This window comes from Xiphophorus couchianus, chromosome 22 (assembly GCF_001444195.1).
Source record: "Xiphophorus couchianus chromosome 22, X_couchianus-1.0, whole genome shotgun sequence".
In the NCBI taxonomy this organism is placed as follows: Eukaryota; Metazoa; Chordata; class Actinopteri; order Cyprinodontiformes; family Poeciliidae; genus Xiphophorus; species Xiphophorus couchianus.
This window is the reverse complement of record NC_040249.1, coordinates 14,787,148-14,813,977: the sequence shown is the minus strand read 5'-3', so window position 1 is coordinate 14,813,977 and position 26,830 is coordinate 14,787,148. Positions and strand designations below refer to the sequence as shown.

At 37.7% G+C, this 26,830-nt stretch overlaps 1 protein-coding gene across 3 annotated transcripts in view; it reads left to right on the top strand.

Annotated features, from left to right (window-relative positions):
- The window catches only part of slc35f3b (solute carrier family 35 member F3b), a 53,264-nt gene that overhangs the window by 6,431 nt on the left and 20,003 nt on the right, over positions 1-26,830 (top strand). Inside the window, exon 1 of one of the 3 annotated variants that reach the window (XM_028007929.1) lies at positions 20,321-20,932. The exons of the other annotated variants lie outside the window; for them this stretch is intronic. Within the exon in view, the coding sequence (XP_027863730.1) occupies positions 20,857-20,932 (76 nt within the window). The 5' untranslated portion in view covers positions 20,321-20,856. Of the gene's footprint in view, positions 1-20,320; positions 20,933-26,830 lie in introns of those variants that run through there. 3 annotated transcript variants of the gene reach the window in all.

Sequence of the window (26,830 nt, the reverse complement as noted above, 5' to 3'; positions counted from 1 at the left end):
TTCATGTTTGCAGATGGTAAATTTGCTTAGCTTGAATATTTAACAAAAAAAGTGACTGACAGACATCTCATCACTGTGAAAGACATTTGAACTTTCCAGTTTTATTACAGAGTGGAAGAACTACGACAGTCAGATACATTCTGACTTTTCTGCCTCATGTGTTCCCTCTCACCGCTCAGTATTACTTCTGCTGAATTTGAGCAGGATGTCATCCGATAACACCTCCCTTATATTACGGATAATAAAACCCATCTGGATGTCATCCTGTCAGATAGATAAGAATTTCAAGTGGAAAAAATGGTGAAATGTTAAAGTTACCAAAAATGTTTTTACTTGCTGAAACCATGAAAAGAAAGTGGATGAGAGTGGATCATTACCATTTTCTTTATCTGAAGAACACACCACATTTTTTGTTTCTTAATTAAATTAAGAAAATTAAAAAACACAAGAAAACATAAGAAACAGGTAACAGGGGCAATTTGTCAGAACATTAACTAAAAACAATAACCTACGATTTTTTGTGTTGTTCTGAATGCATTAGTGATTGTATAGTTGCTCAGGAAGACTTTCCAGGCATGAGTCAGGTTTGAGGGCAAACAGAGGATGATGTTTGAGCAGATAGAAAGTATGTTTTCTTAGATCAGGTCACTGCCTTTGTCGGTGAAATTGTTATTTCGAGTTTGTGATGGTCTTCTGAGGAGTGAACCATTTGTCAGACAAACAGACTTGGTTCATTTTCCTAATTTACTCACACTATCCATCACAAATGTAACTCCCCTCTGGAGCAAATTTAGAGCTTCACGAGGCATGAAATGAGGTTGGGTTCTATTTTAAGCTAAGGGGTTGGACGTGGTGAGACACAACAGTAGGGCAGGTTTGAGTGAGCATGTACCCACATACATGTTCAGTGCTGCCAGTTACAGGTTTGGGAGAGATATGGCTCAACTGTAGAGGACTCCTTTCAACTCAGCCGGAGCAGAGAGGAAAAGCGCAGTAGCTGGGCAAATGCAGAGGGTTTACTAATCTTTCTGTGAAAGAAAACTATTCGAGTTGAGGAAAACATCCTTTGTACAGCAGTTTTCATGTTTTGTGATTGAGCAGTGAGGCAAATTTACTTCAGGCTACAAAAAGCGAATTTAGATTCAGTGCCTAGAGCCCTTTGTTATTCCTGTAAAAGCTTCCCTGAGCAGTTTTTACTGTTTGATTATGCTCATTTTATCTTTTTTTTTTGTTTTTTTTCTGGGAGGCTGTTGCCGTTACCATGGCAAAGTTTTCTTGGTCTGCAACAGAGTCACAAAATGAAAAGAAAAAGGCTGACCTGTGTGTTACTTTCTCATTATTTACATGCAAAATGTGCTTGGCAAGTCGTTTTTTGTTTTTGACTAGTTTTTCTCCTCTGTGCACATCTGTAGCTGCTGTCAAAGCAAAACTCCTGCTCTCAGTGAATGTATTAGAGATCAATCAGGGTCAGAATCACGTGTGCGTGGCATTTTGGCTCTCAGATTCTGCGTGCTCACATGCTCATCTACAGTCCTCCACAAGGAGATAAGACAATAACAGATTGAGGTGGTCATATCTCTGTCCAGTTATCTCTAAGAGGCTACTAGTGCTGTGCATAACATATGACATTCTAAAACTATCTGATACCACTAGCTCTGTAACATCTGGATATTATTAATAATTAATATATTTATGTAATAGGGTTGTAGGACATTTTGAAATGTGTATTAATGAGAACATGCTGCCACATTGAGTTCATCCAAACATGCAGGCTTTTCTATTTGTAGTTACTAATGTATCAATAGCTGTAAAGTCATGCCGATTAACTGGAAGAGCAGAATCTTTAGTTTCGAGTTTCTGTCTGCCAAAGGGAGTAAAATGTTGGAGACAGAGTCCGCAAATACAGACTTGGATTGTGAGCCATTTCAGCAGATTTTTATTAAACACAAAGTAATTTTTAGAGTTGTACTATGAAATTGTGTTCTCCAATCTGTGACTAAAAAACTTCCTGTTTGTCTTTGTGGTTTTTAGGTTCTGCTGTCAAGGAAAAACCCCTAAGATGTTTTTTGACACATCTAATAATGTAGTTTCTCCTATTACTCCCAGTGTGCCAGAATTTCCAAGATGTGAGAGAAACGTTTTTTACATTTTGGCTAACAAAGTTGGAGCCATCAGGTTCAACATAACATCTCTCGCCATCCATTTTCCTCAGAGTCTGATCTCAGACATAAACAGGAAATCATAGCTCTAATTGGTGACATAAAATCTGCTTCATCCCCTCAAGGCATTTGTGTTCAGACTTCTTTATTCATTAGGATGTTTGAAACGCTGTCTCTGCATGGTGGACATGATTCATGTGTCCTTAAAATCTTTTAAAGACACATAATAGCTCAAAAAAGCTATTATGCTCAAATAGCTAATAGCTCAAAAAAGTATTTTTTGAGCTATTAGAGAAAAACACAATTTGGACCAATCTCCTTTAAGCAGCCACAGATGTGGTGTGAACCAAATTTTAAACTTTTCTCTCCAAAGACTCTTTGCTCTTCAGCTTAATAATATACTGTAGTTGACCAGCTAAAGTTTTATTATCCAAATAAATTTATCTGCTTGTTAGCCTTAATAAGCATATTTTTAAATACTAAGTTAGCAGAAGCTGCTGTAAATGATGACAGACATGTTGGAGTTTTTGTCAAGTGAAAAACTCCAGTTTTTCTCTTGAATTTTTCAGTTTTCTGAGATCATTCCTCTGACTTTGATGCTGTTGCTCATAGTATCCAGATGAACAGATTTAAGGATTCAACGAGGATCAATGGTTTTGTTTTATTTTTCTTGTTCATATTTTTCTAAAAGATCTTCTAGTGTGGAAATTAGGTCATATCAGAAATAATTGTCCTCAAGACACTTTTTAAGGCCCTATCCTTGTCTTACTTTATGTCCTTCCACTGGGACAGATTGTAAGGCACTATAATAATGTCAATTATCCTTCTGTATTCTTTCAAGCCATCTGAGCTTCACAAATTGAACAGTCTAACCGATTGTCTGGTAAATATCAAGAAACTGCTAAGTGCTCTTGCATAGTGAACAACAAACAAACTTATTGCAGATAATAACATTCATGCCCAGGGATGCCCAACTCTAGTAGTTATTGCAAGCGACTGGGTACATCTTGCATTAATTGTCAGTCCATCACAGGGCATCGCCAAGACCATCAGTCATGTCTTTGGGCTGTGGGAAGAACCCAGAGCACTGAACGACTCCCACACATACATGTAGAGAAAGTGCAAACTTCTTGCAGAAAGACCCCCTTCTTGCTGCAAGGCAACAGTAAAGCTGTTAGCGTGATCTATTTAAAGCCCGCTACATGATTTAGCTGCATGATTTCTGCAATTAAGCGACATCCCAGCAGGCTCCTTTAGAAACTGGCCTCTGAAATCTGTTTTTTTTTCACATGAGAATCAATCCAAACTGCTGATTTGAATTTGCTGTTATAATTTGAGGAATATATATATATAAACTGACCCTGCTGCTGTCAAAAGCTGAACGGTAGATCAATATGCATGTTTTTTTAAACAGAGTTATGCTGATAGTCATACCTCTTTTAGCCAAAATCAATTTGGTTTAACTTCAGATTGTATGAAATGTAGCAACTAGAATGTAAAGAGTTTACAGCAGATGTGTTTTGGTTTCCTTAAACTGCACACATCAAATCTTAAAATCTGTTTATCTTTTAGTACCTGCCTTATATTGAGAAGCTGAATATATTTCAGACTTGCTGTAACCCTTTTTGTTCTCTAAAGTTCTTAGCTTTATGGTGACATAAATGCTGATGGTGACATTCCCTTGTAGTTCAACTCAGTGGAAGAGAGAAAAGAGGTTTCAAAAGCATTCATAGGGGTTTTTATATAATATCTACAATTAGATCTATAGCTTTATTGTTTGCTGCTTTAAAGTTGCAGAAAGCATTATGTATTTTAAGATAATAAATTCTGCTTGACATGTTTTTTATGTAAGCGTTTTGTGAATTTATCTGTGAAAAATGCGACATAAATAAACTTTACTTGTACATTTTCATGTTCAGTCAGAACATCGCTGTTAAAGCTTGTCTGCAGAAGTATATTTTGAGCTGTTATCCCTTCAGTACAGTGGGAGCAGTTTCTGTTGTGTAACATTGCATCTATAATTGAAGAGGATGCATAGATCAGCACACACCTGCTTCAGAAGTCCCTTTTGTACGTATAGAGCTGGAGGAGCTGCAGATCAGATCTGTCACACCGAGGAAGAAAACCTCCAATCTTGTCTCTCACAGCTGTTCGTCTGGCTTTGTGTGCCATGCAAAGTGGTGGAGTTTACTGTAGTGTGGAAGGAGTTAGCAGAGCCACCGACAGTCCACCAAACTTAAAACAAAAAATGCAGTTTATCTCAGAAGTCAGACTAAAGTCCTCTTGTATGTCACCTTGCATGGGCTATAACATTATATTTCAAAAATGCATGCATGAAACATGTGCATCTATTTCAACGCTCAATGTAGCCATTTATATAGTCAGCTACTGTTACCGGTTGTGTTTTTCAGAATTATTCCTAAGGACAAAACCTCTAACCAAATCATGGCTTTGATCCTCAGTTCTTGGGACTTGTGCTTCCTTCTCATGGAAATTTTGCTCAGAGGAAAATCCTGCCCTCCTGTCATCCCTTTCTCTTCCTCACTTCTTTTATCTGCTGTTAATTAGAACCTGTGAAGTGATGACTCCTATCTCTGTGTAATTAATTAAGGGTCAGTTGAGGTCATACACAGCACATCATTTTTTGCTCTGGCCACTGAACAGCCAGGCTTAACAGGGAGAGCAAACTGTCAGTGGGGTTGCTGAAGTAATTAAGCCGCTTATTTGGGTGTTTTAATAAAAGAACATGGAGAGAATCAGAACTTGTAACACTATGAAATGTGGATGTAAGCTATCCTTATGTGATTTATACACTTCTGAACTTGAATATATTCTCGTATTATTATTCTCGTAAAAAAAAAAAGAAAAGTGACATGGAAGGTAAGGTAAGGTTATCTATATGGCAGTCTTCACACAAAAACAAGTTAAAGTGCTTTACAGAACATCAAAAGAAAGACAAGTAGTGTCTATGTGTGTCTGTGCCTGATATATTTTTGGTTAAAATGTGTTAGTTGGTCATGCAGTAAAGTAACTTACTATAGATCAGCCAGACATTGTATTCAAGTAAGAGAAGCGATATTTCAAGATAATAAAACTCAAGTAGAAGTACATTTTCTGCTTGAGTTAGCTGAATCTATGCTAGAAATGCTTTTATTTGTCTATTTAAAGTTACTCATATACATGGAAATCACTAAATGTAACTAGTTACTGCCCACCTCTGATAAAAATAAATGTCAAGTTACCAGCAGATCATATCACTGACTCAAACACTTAAAAAGCATCAGCTGTGGGAAAGTGTTAGATGGATGTATCACACCCACTTCACAATATATTAATCATTTCCCTTCAATAAAAAATAGAAATCTGAAAGTGTTTGTTACTCATCCGTGACTCAGAGCACAGGCCTGAGTAACAATATGACTCAGGAAGAGTTCACAACATGTCTCCAGCTGGCACTCACTGAGAGCGTCTGTAATCAGAACTGTGACAATAATAATAATAATAATAATAATAATAATAATAATAATAAATAATGGAGGAAGTGGGTTGCGGTCTAAGAGAGAAATTCAAATGATTGACTTTTGAAGTATTCAGCTATGATATAAACAGTATTACTTTAATTGGCAAAAACAAAAATAACTTTCTTTGCAGGAGACAGTTGGCAGTGGTATAATTTATTTGACTCTGCAATCTATTTACTCTGCAAACTGCAAAAGCATTAGCAAAACTAACAATGATGTCCTGGCATTAACAGTTTTATTGCCTTGCTCAACATCATATTACCAGCAGGCATGACACAATACTATAAGATTATATACGGTTCAATTAAAAGACTTTTCCAGTGGCAAAAGTTCACATCGGAAAGGTCATATTCCCCCTGCGGCAAATTTTCCTTCAACAAACAACTTTGTTTTTGCTTTTCAGAGATAAAACATGCCCAAGTTTCACATTAGCAATAAAAGAAAATAAAATATATTAATGTTGTCATTTTGCATCTGGTAGCATCTTCCTAATTTGTGCCGTTGGGTGTCCATGGTGACATTGTGGATTACACTTTGTGTTACTAAACGCTTTGGATGAAAGACCCACACAGTTTGTGGTGTGTGTATATATACACACAGTGAGCCGACTATGACTGCTTTTTTTTTTTTTTGGCAAGATAGGACCATCAATCACTTGAATCTTAGCCATGTTCTTCATGAAACCTCTTACTTGTTTCACATCCATCTCAGCTTTCTATTGGAGAAATATTGACTAAGTATTTGATGTCTGTAGCATCTGATGGATCATTGCTTTTTTTAAGAGACCAGAACAGATCTTTCTATTTTTGAAAGGAAGAATTAATCGAGAACCAAGGATGAGACTTTAATAAAGAATTTAACATGACACAATGTAACATGACAGAAAAGAATCACATTTAACTAAAGATAAACATTAACATAAAATCTAAACCCATACACCAAAATCAGAACACAAAAAGGAGCTAAAAATCACAATTAAATACAATTAGGAATCATAGTGACAAACTGAAAAATAGCAACTCAAAATGATCCCAATACAAAACCAAGTAGCAATCAAAACACAAAGACCCTCAGATTCTGACAAATAACAGTTCTGGCACATTTTGATTTCTCTTTAAGATCTGTATGCAACAATGAAATGTTTGTTTTCTACTTTCGGCATCAACTGGAAATGTTGCTGTCTTTGCAACAAAATGTTTATAGTCAACTTCTTACAGTTAAATAGGAATTGTTGTCTGAATCAATGAAAATCTTCAAAAAACAGTTAAAGCCTCAAGGTGATGGGACCATTAAATATAACCCATTAAACATTTCTCATTCTGTGCTATTTTTCTTCTTGCCAGTTTGTACATTTAAAAATGTAATAGTCACCATATCAAATTACTTTTTTTCGACAACATTGATTAAAACAAGTAACTGCTGGGCCCAATTTAATTTTGTTTGACATGGTCATGGAAATGTCTCAGAGTGGACGGGAAGATGGATGAAGCTGAATACAATTCTGAAAAAAAATCTTTTCAGAATTACACACACACTCACACTAAAGACTATGACAGAGTAGGGCATAAATACAATACTACAATGGAATAGTTTAAATTGAAGCATGTTCATGATTTGAAATGGTCCAAAGAAATTCCAAACTGAAATGAAATTATGAATGTAGAAATTTAAACTTGAAATGTGTTTGCAGATTTTCCTAATCCAATCTGATCTTCTGTTTTGTAAAGAAAAACGGCAAAAGAAATCAGTCCATGGTCACATGTAGATGTGTAGGCCTCATTTTCACATTTATTTATATAATGAATTGAAAACGCCATCATTTTTCCTGTAACATTATGGTTGTTATGCAACAAATCGAGAAAATTAATCTGTACCTTTTATAAAGCAGTGTGTATTCTTGATAAGAATATAGGTTCTCTGTTCACCTAAGAGGCCACCTGGTGAATTTAAAGTGCAGCTTTCTGATTATGAATTTAGTGAAGGATCTTTAAATGATTTCGTGTGACTTCAAATTTCGGGGGTGCATGGTTACTACACATGACCCAGAACATTTTATGTGGGAAACACTCTTACACTGTCTGATATGAGTTGTAAATTTAGGTCTCTGCTAGGGCTGTAGACTGTGAGCAAGAGCTGGTATAGCCGAGGGAGTGAGTTTTCCCCATGGATGTCACTATACGTCACTATTATAACCCCCAAGCCCCTAGTGTACCAAGTATTCAACGTGGGGTCAGGAATCAGGCAATTAAGAGTGCTGTGGATGTGAATGAGAACCGACAACCGATGGGGGAGTGCAGAAGGAGTCAGGAAGGCTTGAACCTCTTCTCCCCCCTCAGGGAACTGACTGGTTTGCAATCCTCTCCCATCTACATGTACAGAGCAACTACTTAGTCACAGTGCTTATTCAAATAAAGCCAGTACACAGGCTTCCATTTGTACTGGGACTTACTGTACAATGTTCAAACCTAGCTACAAGCATAATTTTGATAGTTTACGATGAATTGGTAAAATAAACAAGGTCCAAATGAGACCTTGTTGAATCATTTTTATAGATTACAACAGATTGGTATTTTGGTATCTAAATATAGTTTAATTAACTCTGGGTAGAAAAGAAAGACTCCTCTTTTTATTTTTTAAAAATAGTCACATAGCCTAATCAAAAGGGAATTGTAGAACATACCCTTCATAAACCGTTTGGTTTTAAAGCACCTCGCCCACTAACATCGGTGTAAATACTGCTGAGAACTGAACACAAGTCAGTCATCCATGTTGCTTACACCACACATAATGAGAGCACTTCATCATAATAAAAACCTTCCTCAGCGGGATGATAAATTGCCTCATCTTTTCTTATTCCATCTCCAGCTGATAAAGAAGCAGCTCTCCCTCAAACCCCCCCAACAGGAGCACAAAGCTGCACATTTACAGCTATGGGAACATGAGAGCATCAAGTTCTATTTTTGTCCGAAAGTGACTGCTCTTTATTTGCCTACATGCTCTGCTCTGTGAGTGCGGCTTGATGGACGAAAGAAAGGGTATGCGTTTTAGACTACTGACAGTGCGGTGCATCTGCTTTTCTCTTTTGAAGGGTTTCCAAACACCTGCTGCTGCTGCTATGGATGGGAAAGCTAACTTTTGCTGATCAAACCCTGTTTTTATCAGAGTCAAAAGAGAGTTGACTGTTCCTGCATTCCAATCTGAACACCTCAAAAACTGCTCTAATGCATTAGGAGCCTGTGGACACTGATTTATTGGCATAACTTCAAAGACATCTCAAAGGGAGAAACTCAAATAATGACAACTGACCTTTCAACAGTTTTCTTTTTTTTAAATAAGTAATTTTAAGAACCAAAATATATTTTGACTTACGGCCAGAAAACCAGACGTTCACCTTCATACATAAATGATAACCTAGCATATATACAACACTGTTTTGAAGTTCATCTGTGGATGTAAACTAACTAACTGATTTCATCATTAACAGTACATTGTTGAGTGGCTGGTTGGCTGCTAAATGGTTAAACAGATAAAGGACGGAGTGAGCACTTTTGCTGCAAAGATCATTTATCCAGAAGATGCGTGCGAACTCGGGGAATAAGCACAGATGAATAGGCAAGTCAACTCAAATTTATTTGCATTGCAATTTCAGCAACAAGGCAATTCAAGGTGCTTCACAGTAGTGTGAGTATGTAGATATCAAATAGGAGGGATCCCAAGACTGACCTGTGTTGTAGCCCACACGTGACTTCTGTCCATTCTGGTGAGAAATTGTCTGTTGACACAAAGAAGTCCCTGTCTGTTTGGTAAGATTTGAACCAATTAAGTACTAGACCAGAGTCCAACCCAGATCTCCAGTCGCTTCGATAATATAACAAAAACAACTTCTCAATACTGTTTACCCAGGACAATGAAAAAAATTAGATTTATGGTAAGGAAAAGCATGTTTGATGGAAGAGGAAAAAACAAAGTTCAATCGTGGCTAAGAAAACTACAATGAGCAGAGAGTCAACTGGCAGAACCCTATGTGTTTGTGTGAATTGTTTGTGGGAAATATGTTTTATCAAGTCAGAAATGTTTTTGTTCTTTTTTACTGCAACATTTACTTTTTATGCATGTGATTTATATATATTTGTGTCTACATATGATAGCTAGTATCCTCAGAACAACATTTTGGCAACTGCATTACTGTTTCTTTTTTTAGTCATAAAAGATCAGAACATTATTAAGAGGTAACGCAATGGTTTTGCCAAGTATTGCGAGGGAATCCAAAAGAAAAAAATATGCTCCATGTCCCCTACAGGGGGCTCCGTAAATTCTTGTAGATCATGATAGTTGTATTTCCTTTTAGAATTAACGCAAAATGAATAGTTATTTAAAAAAGAACGATGTGTGCTCTTTAATTCTGCATGTTCCTAAGCAGTCACTGTAGGACATGGGGAGAAGGTTGCAACAAGCCTTTTTCACAGTTTCCTTTTTGGAGTTTCTGCTAATTTATTTATGTCAGACGTTGGTGCCAAGTGTTTCTAAGTTGTACATCAAGACAACTCAGAAACATATGTGTTATATATTTATGCAGATATATAACACATTTGTATAAATAATATTTACATAGGATATATTTTTCTTCTGTATAGATCTATTTTACTCTGTCTATGATTATTGTTTTTTTGGTTCAACAGCAATTTCAGTTGATTTACGGATGTGCTTGTCATTGTCTCCATTTTTCCCTCCAATTTTTCAGAGCTGCCAGACACAATTATCTTGATGCAAAAATGATGAAAATCACTAAATCTCATCATAATTGAGCTCCAGAGTCTCAGGTGTATTATTTCCCGGTTTTGTCAGCTATCTCCTCAACAGCTGTTACAAAGATGGAGATTTGTTGAAGCCCTCATTTAAGCTTCCATGTCACCGCTAGTGAGACAGCTGATGACTGTTTGTGCTGTTCTAAAGAGAAAACGGGCTTTTAACAGGTCCAACGTTTCCAACGTCCAGGGCAGGATTCTTCAGGCTCCGATAAGGCTCTTTTATTTGTCACTCACGAGACGCAGGTTCTGCCTTGTGGTCAGAGCTTAGCTGTTTCTAGACAGGATGTAAGGATTAAAGAAAGAAAAAAAAATCCTCCACCGTTCAGTTTGCACTTTCGTTAGCCGTAAAATAGCTGATAGGACTACGGGTCATTTTTACGACTCTTCATTTTCAGTTGTGTTTGAGCTTGTAGGGAAATCATGTGATTGACAGAAAGCAAACACAATTTAAAGAAATAGACTGTACAAACAGTGATCACATCAAGCAAGCATTGAGAAATCATCAATGCAAAACACAATGGCCACTTAAAACATCCATCCATCCATCCATTGTCTAAGCTTGCTTATTCTGGCGGCTTGTGCGTATCTTTCCAGTCACTTGACAAGAACCAGGTCTGCTTAGAATAGTAGTTTTAAGTGGACCCTTAAAACTACTTTACTACTTTATCAGACCAAGTCTTATTGCTTTAATACAGTAACTGTTGTCTAACGAAGGACAGAAAATCAGGAGAAATGTTTCTAACTGGTACATTGGAGACCTATTAAGGTCTCCAATGTACCATTAATTCACTACAATGGGGACTGTCTACTTAAAAACTGTAATTCTAAAAACCAAAATGGTGGCAGCATTCAGCTAGACATTCTAGTTTTTGCTTTAGTTCCGATCAGCAGTTTTGTACTGAGGCAAGTGTTAGTACTCCAATTTCTTCAAAGACATTAGCACCAGAATGTTTTATTACATATTAGTAAGAGATTGTGTGGAACATAGCAGCAATTAATGGAGGCAGCTGAAAGTTTTCTACACTTGACTAACTCATGCTTTTCATTGAGTGGGTTTAACTACCAAAAATTAAACATCAAATCTTAATTCAAGAAAAAGGACAAGACACTCAAGCTACATAAATCTGAATACAGTTAGTATTTTTACAACAGTATTCCACTGGAGCCTAAAAAGTCACTTCAAGCGAGATCGCCCTTCAACTGCTGACTTTTATGACTCTGATCGGCGTTTCTTTCTTTGGCTCTCGCAAGAGCTTTCACACCATCCTTTATTGTTTGATCAATTGGGCCACACATCCAGTGCTTTTATTGCATATAAGCTCTTTTTTCAGAAAAAACACTTTTTTTTCTGGTGAAACCAATTCTGCATTTACATGCGAAGTATAATTATTCATATTAACTATCATATAGTATTATAAAGTTGTTGCTCCAAAGGCAGGTTTTGTGCCAAAAGCATGAAATTTATAACTACTGAGCTGTTTTGAAAAATAATGGAAAGTCAGGTTGTGATTTATTTATGCATCATACTTTTCAAGATTTCTATGTTTTATAACCTTAAATTTTGATTAAGTTTGCCCTTTAATGCTGAATCTCTGAGTTGATAAAAGGGAATATATACTTTTCTTGCTTGAGGGAGGAATAAAAAATTTCAGCACAGAGGGGAAACTCTGTTTTAGAATTCATAAAACCTCACTGGGATCCATGCTCATTTACATCTCTAACAGTGGGGATAAAAAAAAAAAGAAACCTGCAATGCAGCAGTGCATGAAATCCTTTTTTCGCATGTTAAGTGCATGCCTTTTACATGCTTCCTGCTTTTCTCTTTCTGTTAATGAGGAACATGTGTCTGTGTAAAATTTGCAAAGCTCAACTATTTCAGAAAATTATTTATTTTTTCAGATATAGATGTTAACCGTCTTCTACGAGTCAAGTTCTTTTGAAAACAACTGACATTCATTAAAAAAAAACTTGCACTGAAAAAGTATGCATTTCGCTTTACTTTCTATTGACTGTAATCTTTCAATGTAAAAGCCTATTTAAATATCAATTTGCAATAAACAATATATATTCCATGGCTTCTTTAAGAGCTGTCAGTGTTTTCCAGGTCACTCTGGACTCCCTGCAGCTTTTTGTCACCAGACAACAGAGTAAAAAATATGTCATAGATTGGAGTGAGTGCCTCACACTGTCTTTGTGCTTCAAAGAGGGAATCTTTGCAAGGACTGCTCTAAGTTGCTTTTTATATTAACAGCATTTTATATTTTCACAATTCATAGCATTTTAGATTTTATTTTTTATTTTATCTACTACTACTACTCAGTGGTAGTTGTTATTGTGTCTTGTCTCTATGCTGTAACTGCGAAGTAATTCCCCTGCTGGGATGAATAAAGTACTTCTATTCTATTCTGTTCTATTCTATTCTATATTCTAAAAATGTGCTCCAAAGGAGTGATGCCATCACAAAGAACAGTTTCTCTATATGTTTTTTTTTTTTTACTATATTTTACCTATTATTATATCATTTTTAATTAATTCGCTTATTCATCATCCATTGCGTTTCATTTAGGTCTTGAAGGTATCTGTCCTTGCGTATTTCTTGTACAGGTAGTGTGTGTAGGCGTGTGGGGGTGGGCATGGGTGTGTGTGTGTGTGTGTTAAAGCAGTGTATCTGGGTCACTTTATAACCTCCATTGCTGCTATCCCTGTCTTTCCTTTAGTACTGGCCTGCAGGTTGATTTCCTAGCCGCCTTTTATCTAAACCCTAATCAGGTGTCATTTTTGTCTGTGACTCTGTGGTCGCAGTGCCCTCCAGAGGATTGATAGTTCAACTGCAGTGTCACGAATCCTTCAGGACAGTGAGAACACCTGAGAAAAGAATGGCATGAATTAGACCCTCCAGCAAGTTGAAGCTGATGCAGATGAACTCTTTCTGTAATTTTTTTAGAATGATATATTTGACAATTTTATATATCGTCATAGATGGGAAATGTTTGGTACAACAAAGGGTGTTGTACCAAATGCTTTTTAGGGCATTGTTCCAACAATGCCTTTGTTTTACCATGAAGTCCAGATTTGTGGACTGCAAGACTGATTGTTCTCTTGTTGACATATTATTTACCTGAATCTCAATCTCTGCAACTTCTTGGCTGCTTCTCTGAATAATGTTTTTCCTGCCTGGTCTATTAGTTTACAATGAATATTTTTTATCTTTTTATCTTTGTACTTGTACCAAAGTCTTGTCATTGAACATTGTTCTATTAGATGGTTAAAGCTGGTAATCTTGTCTGTAATCTAAGTCTGCTTAAAACTGATGTTCGTTCAATTAATATTCTTTAGCTAGGTCACACTGAGGTTAAATTATTCACAGATGGACTCTATTTACTAATTGGGCAGCTACAGAAGGTAATTGGTTGCAGTGGCTTTACATGTACCAGAATAAAGGAGATTGGAGACAAGTGTCTGACATATTTTTTCCTAATTAGATTTGCAAAAACCTTTTAAAATCATCCATCCGTCTTCTTCCAATGCACAATTATGCACTACTTTGACTTGGGTCTTTCACATAGAGTTCTATGAAGTTCTAAAAACTAAAACCCGTGTAGTTCTAATGTGACAAAATATGTAAAATATATTTTGCAAGGCAATGTAAGAACCAAAAAATAAATAAATATAAAAACATCACATCTAGCTGATTGCAGTTATTCATGTTAAAACTGCTCTGATGTTTAAATGTATGAAGCAATTATCTGTATTCTGGAATTGCTGTCTTACAGCAATTGTGAACAATTTAAGTAATTTCAAGCGCTGAGCAACACATTTGAACAGCTGAACAGCTGGGGAGCAGCTCAGACTGTTTAAAATGCTTTAAATGTACAAAATGGAAAGGAGCTGCTAATGTTCGAGACATGATGGCTGTCACTAAAGATCATGAAATGTGTGTCTAAAGGTCGTGCAAAGCTATTGAGGAGTCTTTAAAACTCTTACTATGCTCCCATTTTGGGATGGTAAGAAAGATCTGTGGAAAAAGACAAGCATTTTAGAGAGAAATATGATATGCAGTCTGGGGGAGTTGAATTTTAAGCAGAGGACTTTTAGAAGGACAATTAACTAGAGCATCCATTCAAAATCACAAATCAATGGCTGAAAAGAACAAATGAATTGCCTTAAATATGTTCAAAATGAGCCCACTTTCAAATCTTTGAAATTTAGAACTGGGGAAAAGAATCCTGTGCAAAATAAAAAGAAACGGCACACATTGGAACTGAAGAGAGGCAAAAACTTAATGCTGGTTTTGTTCTTATATCACAATTATAACACTATAATAACACTGTGTGTTTTGTTTCACTGTCAGATAGCCATTGTTATTGTTAAAATATTTCTTAGAGTTTGCCTTCTCTCTGTGAGGTTGTGTTTCACCCTTAGGAATTACTACTAGAGCCAATAAAGTATGTAATTGAAATATTCATATCATCCACTAGCTTGACAATAGGGGGAGCCAGTGCTACTTACTGAAGAAAATGTGTATCCAGCAGCTGTTTAGGATGGAGGAGGAAGTGGTAGATGAATACAGTTGAAACATGATATTTACATACACTATATGAAAAGACACATTCTCTGTCTGACATTAAATCAAACTGAATTTTTCCTCTTTTAGATTTGATACAATTGCCAAAATTATTTCTATTTTCTAATTTCCAGTATTATAACAAACGTATTTTTATTTCTTTCTTCAAATTCAGAAATGTACATACATTAGGAATACCAACAAGATTACCAATCTTTTTGCTACATAACATTGCCTCAAAATGTTACCAACAAGATGGTTTAAAGCAAATGAACCTCTTAATATGCAGCATTAAAATACCATTATTAATGTTAAATGTCCTCCTACATGCAATGACTCACTCATAAACACATTCACACACTATGAAAGAGAACTCCAAATAAGTATAGTTTCTTAAAGAATCTAAGTTTGATGTAGGTGCAGTGAGGACTGCATTAAATAGCTGCTCCAATTGTTCAACGAGGAATTGATTTGCCTTAAGTAAAGATTAGCTCTGTAATGGGATTGGAAATGCCAATAACAAATCTATTAATGCTCTGGCAAAGAAAGAGTCTATGCCACTGCTGTACACAAATTGAGTCAGGCACATACTCACACAAGCCTTATTGTTTCATTTTAGTTAAATCATCCCAGATCATTCACACTTAAATGCACCTAACAGCAGTCTGGGCTGATTAGTTTCCACTACAAAGTAATCAATAACCTCTTCTCAATTGCAACACAGTGTCCCGTTTCATGTTCAGCTCTAGAAATAGTAAATATGTAAGATATTAACAAAACCATTGTATAACTCGAGATTTGTTAATACTGTTTAGATATACCCATTGTCATCTCCAGTGATCCATTCTTTGAACTCACTGTTTGTTTCATAAAATTGCTTTGCTTTAATAAATACTTGTGGGATTAGCTCTAGTGTCAATTTAGGTTGTGAAAATGTTGTATAAATGTTTTTGTTTTATTACAAAGCCTTTCCTGCAGTAAGATTACTCCAGTCCTAACATACAGATTCTAAGATGTGATTCTGTTTTCTTTCCATCCCAGAAGTGTCTCTAAATCCAAGCACTAGTTAAAGATTGTTTGACCGGGCAGTCTGTATCTTCCCTCTTTCAGCTTAAATAAACAAAAGACAGAAAAAGCTCGTAGTGCTCTTTGGAGAGATCCAGAACATTCCAGTGTTCGTTGAAGAAAAATCACCTTCCATTCCAGATCTGCTTCTTTCTGCCTCTAGATAAAAAGAGTGTGCAGATGCAGCCACCTCAGAGCATTTTCTTCTTCTTTGTGTTTTTTTTTTAGTCGACGTTCTTGATCATGTGCAATTATCCCAAATACAGTGTGTGACAAAGATGGAGTTGTCATGTGGTATTTTGGAGGGTGCGCTTGTTTGATCCTCCTCCATGTTTGCAGATAAAAGTCTATGAATCACTGACTGGAATCTCTTAATGATCTCAACCGCTCCAATCTTTCCTCCTCCCTTTTTTATTTGTGAATGCTATCACATGCGCTCCTTTCATTAAGTCTTCAAGCTTTCTTCATGCTGAACGACTAAAAATTGATGGCTTTGAACGTAAATGCAAGAATGTGACTCAGGCAGAGACATGTTTGCCTTTTGCACTGTAGGCGTCATGTTCATGATTTTTATCCACTCTGTTCTGTCCACTGAGGCCATTTAGTATAAATTTTTCTTCTTCATTTGTTACCTCCTTTCCAGTTTTCCCAGACAATTCCCATTTACATATCTAAATGAAGACCGTATGGGAAGGGAGCGGTGGATTTGGTTGCAGAGTTTGAGTTACTTTGGAGCTCCCTGTCCTATTTTGGCACAAGAGGGGATTCTTGTATTTGTGTGTGGTACAGTGTAAGTGGTGAATTATTCAGAACAGCTTCCTAGGCATGCTCCTGTTAAATGGATTTTGCACACACATCTGCAAAAGGCTTAGCTGACACACTAGCCTGTATTTAAATTAGTTTAAGTTTACATTGCAGGATTGGGAAATGCCCCTACAGATTAATATTCTGCAGACCTCTCCCTGCTTACCTCTCCTCCTCTTATCATGTACTATGGCTTCCTTGGGACCCAACAAAAATGAGATTGTGGTAAGTTACAGATGCACTTAACCACTCTCTCAGATGAACAGCTGGCCTTATCAGCTGTCTGACAGCTTGGAGTTTGAGAAAAATTGATCCAAAGGTCGAAATTGCCACTTGAGACTCCACCACCAATCTCTTCCTGATTCAAAGTCAGAACAAGAGTTAAGAAGCAGTCAGAAGTTTACGGAAAAGCCTCTTTTCAACAAGTCAGGAAACTGAACAAAATTGTTTTTGGTAAAGAAGAACAATGAAGACATGGTAGAACAAGAAAACCAGTCTGGGGCTTCAGTTGTAGCCACTAATCAACAAGTTCATTAATCATGTTCAGGCACAACAAGAGTTAGACTTTAGGTTAAACTGACAGAAATGAGTTTAACCTACCTGTGTACAGACAGCTCTGTACTGTCTGTACACAGTTTAGTATATAGATGAGAAAAAAGATTAAATATATTTGTCAAAATCCTGAATACTACAAAGAGGATTTATCTTTTATTTTTCCAAAATTTATTTATGCTTTAACATGAGGTACAATGTAAAGGCAATGCAATAGTTATATAGTTAACAGAGTACAAACATAATTGTGTGTTAAAGGACAAACCCAATTATACCCACATATATACACCTAAACAAATACATAAAATGGATCAAGTCAGAGTAAACATACTGCGTTAGCGGACAGAAACAGATACATCAAAAGATAAATAAATAAAATAAAAAGGACCACGGTACTAAATATGTGTAAATCTCTTTCCCTTAACCCATACAAACACACACTCAAAAACAAAAAAGAATTAAAAAAATTAAAAAATCAGGTGCCAGGGGATACTTCTGTCAATATATCAGTCAAACTTAACTCAAGAAAGAAGATGAAAGAAAGAGATATTGATAAGAATAATAAACATCAGCTACATACGTACCACCTTATCAGTCTGGAATATTAGGGAAATTAATCTTTCTAAGGGTTCTTAACGAGGGGCTCCACAAACCCAAAAATCTCATAGAAGAGCCTCTTAAAGTAAGACGGATTTTCTGAAGTTTAATGAAATACAGTGCATCTCAAAGCCAATGGATATATGATGAAGGTTGAGGCGACTTCCATTTTATTATAATGCCAAAAAATGTCAAGAAAGCCAAGGAGGATTTCTGAAAAGAGGACAGGGTGGACTGTGGAGGTGCAACTCCAAACAAAGCAGTCAAGGGGTCAAGCTACAATTTCTTGTCAAAAATGTCTGACAGAATAGAAAAACTTTGGACCAATAGTTAGAAAGCTGAGGACAAAGCCAGATAGTGTGGATCAAATTGGCTGGAGAACGCTGGCATCTATCGCAGGCAGGAGAAAAGTTGGTGTAAAACTTGGCCAGACGTGCTTTAGTATAATAAGTGCGATATACAATTTTGCATTGAATTAGATTTTGTCTGACACAAATACAGGGCGTATGCACTAATGACAGGATTAGTGTCCAAAGATCCTCTGAAATGGTCTGTCCAAGGTCTTCCTCCCAAACTGATCTAAAGGAATTCAGGGTTTGTGGGCGTAGAAGCATGATTTGATTGTAAATAAAAAATGGCCCCTTTCAATTTGACAGTAGGTTTTAAAAAAATATCTAAAGGTGAATCTTTGGGAAGGTTGGGAAAATTTGTACAGGTAGAACGGACAAAGCTGCGCACTTGCAGTATCTATAAAAATGATGGCGCGGGATATCAAACTTCTCAGAGATTTGTTGGAATGAGGCAAAAGTATTATCAATCATGAAAAGTTGAAATTCCTATTCTCCACCCTGACAGGAAGATACCATCTTTGAGAGACGGCGGAAAGGTATGATTTAAAGCTATAGGGGCACAGACAGAAAGAGATTGCAAGCCAAAATGCCATCTAAATTGCATCCACAGCCTTAAGGATGCATCAACTAATTTATTAGAAGTATAAGGTTTAGTTGAGGACTGTAATAATGAATGTAGTAAGGCTGCCAAGGACACAAGTTTTACAGTTTTACAGAGTTGGCCTCCATAAGCCAAGCTGGAGAAGAAGGGCTATCTGACTAGAGCCAATATCCAAAAAGTCTAATATTTGAAGCCCAATAATAATATCTAAAATTTGGCAAGGCCATCTCCCCAAGCCTTTTAGGTCTTTGTAAGAATTGAGTGCATATACGAGGGTCCTTCCCATTCCAGATAAATTTGATAATTATACTATCGAGTTTGCTAAAAAAGAACAATGAAAGAAAAGTAGGGATGCACTGAAATAGGGAGGAAAAATGTAAAAGGATGTTCATTTTGTTCTAGTTAACCCGAGCAACCAACGAGAGGCCAAGCATCGACCAACGATCAAAGTCCTCCTTAACATGCAATAATAGAGGGGAAAAGTTACAAAGAAGATTTATAATAAAAATAATGCTCATATCTAGTTTTGTGATTTGTTATAAGCGGAGTGAGCAATCTGATTTTCAAAGGACTTAAAGAATAAATAAAGACCATGCATAAAAAGTGTTCTCCTATCTTGCATATTTTCCCACAAACATAGAAGATTTGTGCGAATTGTTTACTTATTTACCTTTATCAGAGGTGGTGAAGATAAAACATTTCTGAGGATTGGTGTTTACAAGATTTGTAAACACCAATCACAATTTTGGCTGATAAAGTACGTTGCAAAAGTATTCGTATCATTTGAACTTGTTCTGCTGTATATTTCCCTGGAGGTTGGTGGCCATAGAAGACGTAGTGGAGAAAAAAAAAATACTTCACAATTAAAAAATGTGGGGCATTAGTAAGCCTTGGCTTTTAAAGCCAAATATTCTACCTGGGGCCACAAGCTATACACTACCCCCCCCCCCCCCACCACCACCACCAAAAACCCCCCAAAACAAACAAACAAACAAAAAAAGATTTCAGAAGAGCACTTTTTTGTTCAGTAGGAAAAGGAAAGGCTGTCTAGTATCTCCTAGTTTCTATCTGTTCACATCTCTTTAAACCTGAAACACCAACTTTATCAACTTTATATTTTCTTTCACAGCTCATGCCCACACATTGACTAGAAGTGATAAAAACTAAAATTTAGAGTCCCAACTGATTTATATCTTATATCAGCTACCCAATCTGGTGTAGTCCCATTCTAGAACAGCGCCCAGGGTGGTGAGCCATATTGGCAATACTATATTAATTGCCTGCTGTTCATTGGAAAACCAGCACATAACCCTCCCATCCCCGATGTCTCGGTCCCATTTCTGTCAGTAACTGTCCATTTATAGAGCTGGAGTTTGTTTTTACGCCTCCGAACCGGGTCAGCGTCTCTTGCTTCTGGGCTGCATGCGGAGTTTCCTTTTTCCACATGGAGACCGCGGCGGGAGGAGGAGGAGGACGATCTGGGAGGACCACCGGGCTCCAACATGAGGGGTGATGTGTGGACGGACGGACGTGGTTGTGAAACTAATTAGTTCGTGACGTGGGCGAATTGCAGCAAATGCCCAACTATACGTGAAGGAGATTGCAGCCAGGACGCACCGAGTGAGGCAGATTTGGGGTGGGAAGGAGGGAGAAGGTAGTGGGGAGAAGGGAGGGAGAAAAAAAATCTGAAGCAGGTTAGTCGGATGGATACTAGGGGACAGAGAGCAGGGGGCCGAGTGTGAGGGGTCCCATCAAGAGGTCTGGAGTCTGCACCGAACCAACTTCAGGGATGTAGTCGAAGCGGTCTGGAGCTCAGCCCATCCGAGCTCATCATCATGAAGAAACACTCCGCCAGGGTTGCCCCGCTGTCCGCCTGCAACAGTCCGGTGCTGACCCTCACCAAAGTGGAAGGTAGGGAGAGTCTTTGCCCATTCAGAGCGCGTCCGCACAGCGGGACTCCGGGACTCCGACCACCGCTTTATCGCACAAAACCGCAACTAACAGGCAGGAACGGGGTTAAAAAAGGGCTTATCATTAAAAAAAAAAAAGTCAACAGAAAAATCAGACTGCGACTAAGATATAAAGGCTTTAAATCAACTTTGCACTCTTCCAGCATTTGGACGTCTGAACATTTTTAAAACGAAATGAGTCCAAGTCACAAGCTATTTTTCCAGACGCTTGTGTTGGTGTGATGTGCTAAAAACCCTGCACGTCCTCAAGGAGCGTTTTAAGTTGTTATTGCAGCAGGGATTCCCTCTCATTCTCCCCACCCTTCATCCATCCCTTCCTGCAAGTGTAATGTGAATACAGAAGAATATAACGGCAGAGCAGCTGGAATGCGAGCATAGATCTTATGCCTCTTTTTCATTAAATTTACTGAAAAGAGGTTCAATCTAACAGTGTTTTGATGCTGTGATTTGCTGGGACCAAAGAGCCATACCTCACTTATACATCATCTGATTTTCTCTACTAACTCATGCTTGTGCAATGATGCAGCCTTTTAAAAATTTCAGCTCAGGGTTTTTGCCTGAGCTGAAAGCAAAAAAAAGTTGAGTGGCTGCTGATTTCACAGTGCCGTTAACTGAAGTGTTCTGGGTCATGTTTTATTAAACACATCCGGATTAATATGGTGCATATTGTACTATTATTTATTTAGAAAAATAGGGGCAAAATAAATTAAGCACAAAAAATACAGAGGCAGGTAACTTCTGAAGGATTTGCTCTGAAAGGTTGTTGCTTTGGGAATGACCTTTAATTCTGTACTGCAGTCCTGCTAATGTTGCATTTGATTGCTTGTCTATATACTTTGCAGATTATGCAAGTACTTTTTTAAAATTATTTGTCAAGGAGTTTGCATATCATCTTTCTTTCTAAGATCAGCTCCCGGAGTTACAGAGCAACCACAGCAAAAAGCCTGCATTTTTAAAGGGGGGAGTATTGTACAGAATTGACTTTTTTGAGCTTTACATCATGATATAATGTTATTCCCTCATCAAAAACATACCTGGAGTGTTGTTTTGATTCCATCATGCATGTTAGAGGAATCCCTGAATCTCCCACAGCAGCCATTGAGGGGTGTCTAAACATTTGCTCTTACAAAGTGCTGCCTATTTGCACAAAGCACCTCCTTGGAGTTGCGTTCTCTGGCCGAGCTTCTGCCTCACAGTTTGGTAATCCTGCCTCATCTGATTAACTGGACTCTCAGCCACAGAGATTTTAGAAGATATGCAGTATCTTGCTACAGGCATCAAATGGCCTGTGCGCCCTCAAGAAGTGCAGTGTTTCTGTCCCTTCTTGTAAACTTGCTTTTCATGTGCTCCGTCACCTTCACCTCTTCTTCCAGGATAAAAATAGGATGTTGCTTGTTCATACTTCTTCTAAAGTCTATAGCATCGTATTTTGTCTAGTTCACATTCCAAATGAAGAGACCGTTCCCACATGAAATGACCCAGTGGTCCATCTCTGATCCATGGGTTGTCTGAGTATTTCTGTAGATGACAGGATTTAGAGTTACCAGATGCACCCATGTGGTGCATCTTGTGTCATGATTGCAAAATTTCTGGGGTTTTTTTGTTTGTTTGCTTGTTTGTGATAATGTCCCTGAGACTTTAGTCCCCTTGTCACATGTTGTTTGTGCTGTTTTCAAATGAACAATCCTTTATTAGTTTGGAATCCGTTTGACCACAAAATATATCTTATGTTACTTTAAATAAATTCAGGCATTCAGAGTTAAAGTTCTACCACGAGCCACGCAGAGAACAAAGCAAGCATGTGGAAGGAGATTACAGTGAGATTATGAATCAAAAACAACTTTTTGCCTACATTTAATATACATGGGTAAGAAGCTGTGTGATAGAAAACTAACTGCACCGCGTTCGAATCACACATGAAAAGGATGGTTTACTTAAGCAGGAAAAGGCAAGTTAGTCAGTGTTAGATGCATAGATGGGTGGACCTAAACACAAGGCAGTGCTAAAAAACATCTGCTAAAATTATCTACAAAATACATATATGTTATAACCCAAACCATGTAGACGGTGCTGTGTATCATTTTTGTATCGCTTTACCCCTATAATGCAGGTATTTTGTCCTGTTTGATGACTAATAAACATCAGTTCTCACCTCTCTGTCTGCACTCACTGTGTTCAAGAGCTGCAGTGTTGGGGTCTCGATCCGGAAATGTCTGACTGCTTTATTCATAATAAATGACCAGCTGCAAGAATATGAATAAGGAATTCTCATGCAGCTTTAGATGCACACTGCAGAAAATTAACTAATAAAATGCCTGAACTGTTTACACCATATTCCCCACTTCCAGTATCTTTGAGGAACCTGCAGAATAATCACAACTGCTGAATTCTCAGCTTATTGCTGCAAAATTTAATTTATTTTCAGGACAACTGAGATATTAGGCTACAGTTCGACAAGCTCCTTCGAACAGAATTTCCAAAAGTTAACCGAAAGTGACCAAAAAGAGAGGCGAAAGACACATTTGGGAACATTTATTTAGGGTGATACTGTATTGTAAACCAGCAAGAGGAGATGTGAACATTCAGCAGCTGCTTTGAAGGAGACAGGTATCACAGGGGGCCATAGCAGATCAACACTCAGCCTGTCAGAGTCTCACTGTTGCTTATGTAACACCAGCTTTAAAAAAAAAAACCTCTCTGTTCTCCTCACTAACAACTTGCACCCAGCTGACAAAAAGTTCCTGTTTTTTGCAGTTTGGGGTGTACAGTGGACTCCTTTTTATTTATTTATTTTTTGTCTCCAGTTAGCATCCCCACAGGTTTATATAAAATATGTTCCACAAGATTTGTGAACATGGAACCAAAGCCAAGGGTCTAATTGGCTGTTTTTCAAATTCAGACACAAAATTATAGCTTCCCCAATAATGTCAGTAATCCTCATAAGCTCCATGGGGCCAGTCACATTGTGTACTTTTAGGGAGTGTCTGAAACAGACACAGATCAATGCTGACACCAGCCTTGGTGGAAACTCATCTTGAAGACAGCAGCAAAACAATTCAGAGAGATCCATTCTGTGTATATGCTGACATTTTCTCTCGCCCTGGGTTTGATTCAGTGACATCGTCTGAAATAGTTACTGCCTCCTCTGTGCGCTCTGACAAATTCAATGGCCGGGAGGTGGGGAAGGTGATTATCGATTTCTCTTTAAATGAAAGAGTGTCCTTGGGGAGTGTGTGTGTTGTTCCTCTGTTGGTAGCACAAGGGGTAAGAAGTTCATATCAGTCCCTTTAATCTCCATAACTTCATTATACAAGCTTTGAAAGAGAGCAGGCATCTAATAAAGGTGATTCAGCGTTCATGAGTCCCTGAGGATGATGGCCATATTTCACCAGCTGCTGTTCTGTCTCAAGGGTCTGGTGTGTTTTTAGCATGAATTACTGTTTATAGTCAGATTGAAGCAAAGTCAAGCAAATGATAGGGACAATCATAATTTCACTGCAGCAAACTTACCCATTTTTAAAATTATCTTGATTTATTGCATGACAGATATCGTTACTAGTTTAATTAGCCTAAATTCTAAACTATGAAGATATTTTGATCAACCCTAAAACATAAATGACATCATTATTTCTGCAAGTTTATTTGCATGGAAGAATGCTTCTAGGCTTGGTATGAATAGAACAACTTCAATGTGGAGATGACGTTTCATCTTTCAAAACACGTTATTAGCATCCATACATATTGAAGACGTATCACAAATATTAGCAGCAAATGCTTTCATTTTGAAGGTTTCTTTTAGAAACACCTTTAAATAGTTTATTCTTCCAGACCTTTTGCCTTTTGAGTGTGACTGAAGTTGAATTTGAAGGTAGTCGGTGAAGTAGAAATGAGACTTCTTATTACAAGTTTAATTTTAAAAGCCAGTGGAACAGGCCCGTTTTGAGTATGGAATAAATTCACAATGACAGAACTTCTAACCTTTTTTGGGAGGCCAAGCTTTTGCATTTGTTAATCAAATGCAGAATCAGTGCAGATAATTGGAATAGGAGCAAAACATTTTAATTAATTTGTCATTTATTTGAAGTTTATTGTAAAAATTGCTTGTGATCAGAGTTGTATTCGCTACTGCGGGTAAAATGTGAACCACTTATAACCGTCAAGCAGAGTCTCACTTCAAAAACATTCAAATGTCCCTTTTAACTCAAGTTGATTTTGTTCTTATGTTTTCACTAGACTTTAGGTTGAAAGAAGAGTAAAACCATTCCTTGTGAGTCACACACCAGCAGTGTTAGCCTATCCATTATTTTAACAAGGATGTTGTGGCCAATCTTTTAAATATTGATTTGCCATGCAGTGTGTTGGGCCTTTTGCCAGTCTATTAAAGTTCAGGGCCTTCCACAGTAATTCACTCCTCTAAGGAACTGCAGGAGAGAGGATTGAATGGGTCAAAGCAGGTAGTGTTGGTGTTTTGGGGGTTTTATGGAGGGCTAAATACAAATAGATCTTTATGCTATTTTTAGGTTGTTTCTTGTACTAAAATGCAGAGACCCACACAAACTTGAGCAAGTTCACCTTTCACACACAAGTGAGTCTTCGAGGAGACACAACATCGACCATCGTCGTCTGCAGACAGGGCCGGCCCAAGCCTTCATGGGACCCTAAGCAAAATGTGGTTTTGGGGCCCGCTAGGTCCGCTAGCAATGTGGACTGGCTACAATCAGCAGTCCGATCATTAGATCATTCACACACCTGCTATAAACATATTGCATCTTTGGCAGTGCTGTTTACATTATATACCTGTATAATAGGATACATTTATTGGCCAGCTGATTTATCAACCAGTTGATTTCTGGGTGCCGATTTCCTTAATTTTTGGGGAACGTGATCGGCCGATACTTACATGTGAAGCCCATTTTATCCCCTAATCTTCTCTTCGTCAGCAAAGGTTTAAAAATCGGCCTCTGTCCTCTTCTGCTCTACAGTGAGAGGTGTGACTGACAGACCGGCCCACCAGGTCAGGTCTGAACATTTGCAGTTAACAATATTCACCTCTGTACATATCAGCCAAAATCAAAATCGGCAGGTTAGGCTTTTTAAAGATCGGGAACCAGGGATTGGCCAGAAAACTTCAATCGGAGCAGCCCAACTTAAGATGGAATACATACACACATATTCATGACTTTCTTTGATTAAATAATTTTTTTAAGTCTTACTCCAATAGCTAAACCTTTAATTTATACCAGGTGAGTCTTTCTCCCCTAAGAATGTGGATTGGCACTGGACTGATTCTGAGCCTTCAAATGATTTTAACAGAAGTTTCCCATAACTTAGCAACAGCAACAATTTTAAGGTTTGCTGCTGCTCTTAGAGGAAGTTGCTTCGCCATCCTTCGAGGCTGAAGGAGAAAGTGATCCAGACTGAAGTCTAGGGGGATCAGTAACACTTGTCCCTCCCTTGTCTGTCCTCTGGGGCCTTTGTCCCTGCAGCCCACGCGGTCAAGCCTATCAGCTGTTTGACGCAGCAGGGTGTGTTTTTAGCTCCTGTTATATGGAGTCAGACAGGCTTGTCAGAAGATCTTGCTTTGTTGTGTTGAATGGGCTCTTACTGACAGGATGGCCTGACCCAGCTGTCAGAGCCAAGTTTCACAGATCACTTCTGTCTGTCAGAGTCTGATATTACAAAGACAGTGACTGATGTCTGCCGGACTGTCTCTGCTGTGGTAAAACTATGACTCTTATGTGTAGTCTTAACCTAACAAACATTTCACACTCAGACTCGTCTTTCACTCTGTGTTTGTCCTCACCCTCAGAAATGACAAACCTCGTAGGTCAAGCGGGGA